An 8,523-nucleotide genomic window follows, 5' to 3' on the forward strand; every position below is an offset into this window, starting at 1 on the left:
CTCTGCCTTACCAGTAGCAATAGAGATGTGGAGCAGTTAATACAGATACATTTTTCTATATGATGTGATATCATCTAATATCAGGTAATATCATGGTAACTCTCAGAGGAACAGGGTTCTAGGCCCAAACCTGTTTCCAGGGGTGGCTACGTGGTGCAGTGAATAGAGCACCTGCCCTGGAGTCAAGAGGACCTGAGTTCAAATCCAGCCTCAGACACTTAACACAAAACTGGCCATGTGACCTTGGGCAAGTCACTTAACCCTAATCGTCCCTCCAAAAAGCAAAAAGAAACAAACAAAAACCAAACCTGTACCAACTAACTGTTTAACCATGGACAAGCTACTTGATTTCTCTTGGTCTCAGTTAATTATTTATAAAACAAGGAAGCTGTGTGAGATGATGTCTAAGGCTCCTTCCAGATCTAAGGTTCTATTATTATCCTGTTATAAATATTGACAGCAACTATAAATAGAATTTCTAAAGCACAAATTAAAGAGGAAAAAAAAGGAATTGCTTTGAAAATATGGAGACATTTTCTTCTGCCTTAATATTCAATGTCATGAGTCTAATACAGCCAAAGTAACTGAGCACTCTGCAGTAAATGCCCATTCACACTGAAACATAGTCCGTATTTAAAAAATTAACCTGCTCCACACCGTTTTTATTTTAAACTAACTTGTAGAGAAATTTGCATTTCAGATACAGGAAATTGCATCAAGTTCTCTATCAATCTGTAGGCTTATTGAAGGAAGAGAAAACAAACAAAAAACCCATTGTAATCTCCTCTGTACTCTGTTTATTTTGTTTTTAGCCTGGACCTGTGATTATATCAGTGTAGGGAAATCCTGGTGTATAAATTCCCTCTATTAGTTACTCATCTGATACTCATCATCGGAGAACATTCAGTGATTTGCCTATGACCACACAAGAAGTACATATAAAAGGGAGGACTAGAGCCCAGGTCTTGCTGATTCTAAGTTTGGCCAGCTATATCAAGTCATGTTTATTGAAATCCAGATTTAAGCCTCAAGTTTATAGAAGATTCTGGTTAGAAATACATTTTTATTTAACAGTGTGCTTAGATCTTGCTTTGATTAATTTTATGCTTCAGTGATCTTTTGTCTTTTCCAGTTGAGAGGAGTACTCATTTCTTTTATGCAAGATGCAAAGAGATCTTTTAGAAGGCATTATCTGCTGAGATTCAAAGATGTCGCTGACCATACTTGGAAGAAGGTGCTCTCCTTTCTGGGAGTACAAAGACCAATGTTAGCAGTGGAAGAGACGGTGAAGGACAGAGTAAGCTACTGGGATTTTAGACTACAGATTGGGTTGGTGCTATTCTTACAGTAATGGTTTTGGCTCAAGTTGGTATGACCCAACAGAAAAGCAGCTCCACTTTTATTTTCTATTTTTCAAATAAAGGAAGACTTTAGCCCTGCCCCACATCCTATCCCTAAAGAGTAAAGTTGCAGTAATCTGTTTAAAAAAAAAAATACAACCTTTACATGAAGCTTGAAAGTGTGGCTCACAGAATTATCAATTCACTTTCAAAGTTACAGAGATTATTTATTATAGCCCTGTTGGAGAATAAAAAGTACACATATCCTTGGACATATTTGCTGTTCTTCTCTTCCCTTCAGAATTTCTATATGGATGAATTTGAAAGTCTGTTGGATGAACTTCTGTTGAGAGTCAATGGATTATACTACAGCCTTCATTGCTCTCCTCTAGAAAAACCATCCAGGGAGCAAGCAGAGGTAGAGCAAAAGGATCTTACCCTAACTTACAACCTGAAGTCACCTTCTATGGAAAGCAACACATGACTTTGCCATTTGCAAAATCATACGACTCTTTAGATCCTTGGTAGTGGACTATGGTGATGATGGTCGTTTTTCTTTGAGATTATTGGGTTGGTGTGAAATGATCAGCTTTCTAAATCCTATGACCTTTTGGTATGAAAGGCATTAATATAAATTCAAACTTCACAGAAAGCTTTGAATTGCCCAGAAATTTAAAACATTTTCATCAATCAAAATTTTCCATCGCTTATTCCCAGTAATAGATCATAAGTTCTTTGAGAGCAGAGACTGTATCTGTGTGTTTGTGTTTGTAATTCAAAGACCCTAGTTTAATAAATGTGTTGAATTAAATGGAATTGAATTGAATATCATCATAGCAACACTATTGATATCATTTGCATGTGTGCACATTGCATTATTTCCTGGGAAGAGCTGTTCTTCTCAGTATCTTTGAGAGATTTGGAGGTGGGGTGGTCAGTTTTTCTAGTTTTTCTGATTGGGAAAAGAGAGCACCTATGAATAAATGTACACAGATGATAGTACCAACCAATTCCATAACTCATTTTCTGTTATATCCTAGGTGTTCTTGATCTATGGTCTATGATTTAAATTTCCTTATAATTACATTTCAATATAACTGATTTTCTTTGTAATCCTGTGTATTATTTTGTGCATTTGAAAACATTATTCTGATAAGAATTTCAGCAGACTGCCAAAAGAGGACTATGTCACACAAAAAGGAAAGAACTCTTGGACCTTGAAGAGTACTTTTTCCTCAGTGGAACACGAAATGCAGTTGTGCCAGGAATTAGAAAGGTCAAAGGGAATGATTGGAGGGAGTTGTAGTGGAGTTACTCATGTTGGAGATTAGCTGCAAGTAACAAGCCACAGTAGTTGTTATACTTTATATTGGGGAAGGGGAAGATGGTTGTGGTTCAAACAGATCTGAGCAAGGAAACAGTAAGCCAGATTGAAGTCAAACTAGGAGTCCCCAAAGACAAACTGTCCAGAGGGCTAGGCAAAAAGCTGTGTATTGAAACCAAGAACAAAAAAAATCCAAACTAGAGGAAGATCTGTATGAAGCAAAGTCAGGAGAACTCCATGACAGCAGAAGCATAAAGCAGTGGCAATTGGCAATTATTTTTCTCTACTAGAAATTGGTCTGAGAGAATATTGTCTTATGGTATTAGGCAAGCTACCTCCTCATTCAGCTGTGGTTGTGCAGTAGGAGACCCAGATTTTTAAACTGGGTCAGACATTTGTAAAACACTCTGAGATTTACGAAGTGCTGTCCTCAGAAATAACCCTCTGAAGGAAAGAGTACAAATGTCACTATCCTCATTCTCTAGATGAAAGAATGAAGATGTAGAACTGATGTGGAGTGAGAAGAGCAGAACCAGGAGAAATTTGTACACAATTACAGATACAACGTATATGTGATGACCAACTTTGATAGGCAATGTAAGGTTATAAGACAACTCCAAAAGACTCATGATGGAGGGAGATGTCTACATTCAGAGAAAGAACTAGAAAGAACAGAGTTTGGATGCAGACTGAAGCAAACTATCTGCTCTTTTTCTTGTTTGGTTTTGTCTCCTCTTTCCCATTGTTCATTCTGTAAGTTACAATCCTTCTTTACAACCTGACTAATGTCTAATGTGAAGGTATTTGCAGATCCTATACTTGATTGCATGCCACCATGGGGGGAGGGAAGGAAAGGAGGGAGGGGAAGAAAATTTGAAACTGAGAGGATTGTGGAACTGAATCTTGTAAACTAAAAGTAAACAAACAAATTAATAAAGACAAAAAAATGCAGTAAAAAGAAAAGAATGGAAATGTAGAGAAGTAAAATGACTTGACCATGGTTATCCAGTCAGTGTCAAAGCAGGAACCCCATTCTTGTGTTCTCCATTATACATGAAGAGGACATTCATGACCTACCTTCTAGGACTTTGGGTTGTATTTTGAGTGCCAGTAGTGTGCACTTTTGATAATTTCCATTTAATTGTTCTGCTTATTGAAAACTAGCTATTTAACAACAATAGTCCATTGTTCTTAGCTTTGGGCATGTCTCTCCTCTGTTCACCAGTTCTTTCATTCACCTCTTATTGACCCTTTCTTTCTCTGTTAGGGCTATTCACAACCGTCTGCTAAAATCCTTGTTAACCTCATGTCCATACTCCTAACAAATGATCCTATCTACTCTTTCACTGGGATCTTGAGGCTATCAGACACATTGTCACTGATCCACACTCTTGTCCTCTTCCAGGTGCTTCTTCCCTCTTCTCTGAGAGGGTTATTGTCTTTGGCAAGGATAATTCCTCTACCTCTGCTATTCCCACCCCCTTCTGCATCCTCTGTGGCTTTATTTCTTTGATCTCTCCCTTTCTACTTGCTTCTTGCCCTTAGCCTACAAATGTGCTTTGTTCTCTCCCCCTCATCCCATCTTGGAAGGACGGAATCTCTGCTTTCTATTATGGCCATGATACTGCCTCTCTCCTCTATTTTGCTGCCCCAAATCTCAAAGGAATAGTATATACTTGCAGCATCTGCTTTCTTCAGACTGGTAATCTAGCTTCTGTTCTTACCACTCTGCTGAAACTGCTCTCTCCCAGATTACTAATAACCAATGACCTCTTAGTAAAACTGTGTGACTTTTCCCCATTGTCCTTGACCTCTCCTGACAATGTTGACTACATGCTCCCCCACTTCTTGATAGCTTCTCCTCCTTTGGTACCTGTGACACCACTGTCTTTTTGTTCTACTTCTCTTTTGCAAACTTTTCATCTCCTCCCTGTCTCTTAAATGGGGATATCTCCCAAGGTTTGGTCCATAATCCTCTTTTCTTTCAATATTTTCTCAATAAATGATCTCATATAATCCTAAATCCCAAGTTATTTTCATACATATACACACATACATGTATTCTATCTCATTTTACAGATGAAGAACCGAGGCCAGCTCATTTTATAAAAGAGGAACTTGCTCAAGGTCACACAGCTAATATATGTCTGAGGCTGAATTTGAACTCAGGTCTTCCTGACTCCAGACATGACTCTCTCTCTGTCTCCTTCTCTCTCTACACACATGTATATATATATATATATATACACACACACAAATATATACATATATGTATAATAATATGAAACTGGGTCTACATATATGTAAGATTACAATGTAAAATCTAATAATCTACGCTCAAAGGGCTATAAAACTGAATATGCTTGAATCCAGTAATACCATTACTAGGTCTATATTCCAAAGAGATTTTTAAAAAAGGAAAAGGACCTATATGTACAAATATATTTATAGCAGCTCTTTTGTGGTGGCAAAGAATTGGAAATTGAGGGGATGCCCATCAATTGGGGAACGACTGAACAATTTATGGTATATCATTGTGATGGAATACTATTGTGCTATAAGAAACAATGACCAGGATGTTTTCAAAATAATCTGGAAAAGTTTACATGAACTGATGCAAAGTAAAGTGATCAGACTCAAGAGAACTTTGTATACAGTGATAGCAATAATGTATGATGATCAACTGTGAATGACTTCGTTTAGAATTCAACAATACAATCATCCAAGACAATTTTGAAGAATTTATGATGAAAAATGCTATACACCTCCAGAAAAAGAACTGATGAAGTCGGATTCAGACCAAAGGATACTTTTTTACTTTATTTTTATTGAGTTTTTGGTCTGTGTTTTCTTTTACAACAAGCTAACATAGAAATATGTTTTGCATGATTGCACATATATAATCTATATCAAATCTCTTGCCTTCTCAAGAAGAGGTAAGGGAAGAAAGGGAAGGAATTTGGAATTCAAAATTTTAAATGGATGTTTAAAATTCTTTGACACATAATTGAGAAATATTTAACAAAATAAATAAAAACATATTGGGAAAAAATAATATAGTTCTATAGCCTGATTCTCCATTCACCCCATGACTTTTACTTGGTAAGAAATGAGGCAATATTCCAGGGATTACTGATTTTCTGGGACTAAGGTAAACTGACACAGTGAAAAAAAGGGAAGGGAAGTCAGTGATGGAGATAAGAGAGACCTTGCAAAAATGGTAGCAAGAAGACATACCTAAAGTATAGCAGAGAGGAACTCCACTTGTTCAAAATGAAAGTCATTATTCCTTCCTCAGCTAAACCATCTCTTTCTCTAGACTTTGCTGTAATTACTGACAGACTGCCATACTTCTAGTACCCCTATTTGGTACCCTTAAAATCATCCTCAACTTTTTTCCTTTTTCTCATCTTCTGTATTCCTCTAGTTCTAAAGTCTTGTTTAATATATCTCCATAACATATTCCCACTCAGTCTCTCCCCTCTCCAATCCATTCTTTCTGCAGATTTACAAAATTAAGATTTCTAAAACATTGGTCTGACCATGTTTTCCCTCTCATTTCTTAAAAAAAAAAACCCAAAAAACTTTAATTTAAAACTTCTATTGCCTCTAGGATAAAATACAAACTACCTAACATGTCATTTAAAAATCCTTCATAATTTGCTTCCAGTCTATCTTTCCAGTTGAATTTCCCATTACTGCTCCTCATGCATTCTGTCCTAGACAAACTGCTCAGACAACTGATCTACTTACTGACCCCTCCCCACAAACTCTCCTGGGAGGTTATCCCCCTTGTCTTCCATGAGCTCTCCTCTTCACTGCCTTTTAGAATACTCAACTTCCTTCAAAACTCACATAGTGTGCTACTGTGGAAAGCCTTTCCTGGTCATTTAGTTTCCTCTCCTACCTCAACCCATAGTGTCTCCCAGTCCCAAAGTATTGATAATGTTGTGTCAAGGAGGGAAGGGAACCAAAGAGTCCCTGCCCTCCAAAACTACACAACCAGAGGACCTGGGTTCAAATCCCACATCTGATGTTTACTTCATGTATGACCTTGGGGCAAATCCACTTAACCTCCCTAGGCTTCAATTTCTTCAACTAGGAAGAGAGTTGGTTGGGTTAGGGTTACCTTGAGATCAGAGACCTTTTTTTGACTATGTGCTCCCACTGACTAGTCTAATACCTTCTACTGAATAGAAGTGTAATAAATGTTTGTTGGATTGAAAGGAAATTGGAACCTAGAGAGAATAGAGCTCATAGCAAAATGTGCTGCTGTAATTTTAAGGCTTAATGCACATGCAGGATAAAAGAATTTCTCCTCAGTTGTGCTGGTTTCTGTGGGGAGGTTAAAAGGGGAAAGCCAGGGTGATGCTTGGGGTGGGGAACCTGTAGTCTCAGGACCAAATATGGCCCTCTAGGTCCTCAAGTGCACCCCCTTGACTGAATCCAAGTTTCACAGAACAAATTCTCTTAAAGAAAGGATCTGTTCTGTAAGACTTGGACTCAGTCAAGAGACTGCACCCAAGGACCTAGAGGGGGCCACCTGTGACCTTGAGGCCACAGGTTCCCCACCCCTGGATAGACTATAGATGAAGATTCTTTTCATCAAAACGAAACAGGAATCATAAACTTTATATCTGCTTTCGTATTAAGAATAGCTCATATATAACTTTTTAAGACTTAGTCCTTTACATATGTGTCTCTTGGTTCTCATGACAGGTCTCTATAAGATTAATACTATTATTCTCTTTCTATAGATGAGGAAAATGAGGCTAATGTAGGTTAATTGACTTTCTCAAGGCCATACAATTAGTAGCTATGGTGAGATTCAAACTCAGATCTTCCTGACTCCCAGTCTGGTGCTCTGTCTGCTGTCATACTTTCTCTTCAACCTTAGCTAATGCTTCATTTGTCAACTAGCTAAAGTCATGGAGTCCATCAGTGTCACAACTATGGCCAATGTAGAACTGATCAATAAAGTTCTAAACTCACAACATGAAGCTCATAGTCTGTTTCCGTAATTTCACCTTGTATTATTGTTTCCACGTCTTTTGATTGCTATAGAGTACCAAGTAGGATCAGTGCTTGTTTATACTTATATCCTTACCAAAATGCCTGGAACATAGTAAGACCAGTGATGCCCTTGATATAAGGAGGAAATGAGGAAACTTGGTGTACTAATGTAGATCACCTTCTCTGCAGCCTAGAGAGTTGCCTAAAGCACCTAGCAGTTAGTTAAAAGACTAGCCTGGAGTCATACAGAAAGTCTGTATTGGAGGTAGGAATTGAACCCATGTTTTCCTGGTTTCAAGGCCAGCACTGTATCCCTTATGCTATGCTGCACACACTGTCAATAAATGCTCAACAAATGCTTGCTGTTGTTTACCCATAGATTTAATGGATTTGTTAATCTTGTCTCATGATATTGGTTCCCATCAGTGAAGCATGAAGGCTCCAGAATGGTAGAAAATGAGACAGCTTCCAGATGACATCAAATAAAAAAATTCTAAAGTCATATTTACACAATCAGCCCATAATCACCTACCACCATCAATAAGACAAAGAAATATGACTGTCCTTCTGACCCTTTCTTACACATACTGCTTAAATTGCCTTTCTGTTACTTCTTTTCCCTTCAAAAGTATTGCTAATGTTGTGTCAAGGAGAGAAGGGGACCAAAGAGTCTCCTGCCCTCCAAAACTACACAGCCAGGGGACCTGGGTTCAAATCCCACATCTGATGTTTACTTCATGTATGACCTTGGGGCAAGTCAACTTAACCTCCCTAGGCTTCAATTTCTTCAACTAGGAAGAGAGTTGGTTGGGTTAGATGGCCTCTATTTCTATGATCTTATGATCC

General features: G+C 37.9%; 1 protein-coding gene across 1 annotated transcript in view; it reads left to right on the forward strand.

Moving 5' to 3' along the window:
* PKD1L1 (polycystin 1 like 1, transient receptor potential channel interacting) overlaps positions 1–1,824 on the forward strand; it is a 133,118-nt gene extending 131,294 nt beyond the window's left edge. Inside the window, exons 46-47 of the mRNA XM_069095386.1 lie at positions 1,133–1,297; positions 1,642–1,824. Of these exons, the coding sequence (XP_068951487.1) occupies positions 1,133–1,297; positions 1,642–1,824 (348 nt within the window). The remainder of the gene's footprint in view (positions 1–1,132; positions 1,298–1,641) is intronic.
* The last annotated feature ends 6,699 nt before the right edge of the window (positions 1,825–8,523 follow it).

Source organism: Petaurus breviceps, unplaced genomic scaffold (assembly GCF_028583685.1).
Source record: "Petaurus breviceps papuanus isolate PSGF00001 unplaced genomic scaffold, PetGlider_PUasm1.0 227, whole genome shotgun sequence".
Taxonomy (NCBI): domain Eukaryota; kingdom Metazoa; phylum Chordata; class Mammalia; order Diprotodontia; family Petauridae; genus Petaurus; species Petaurus breviceps.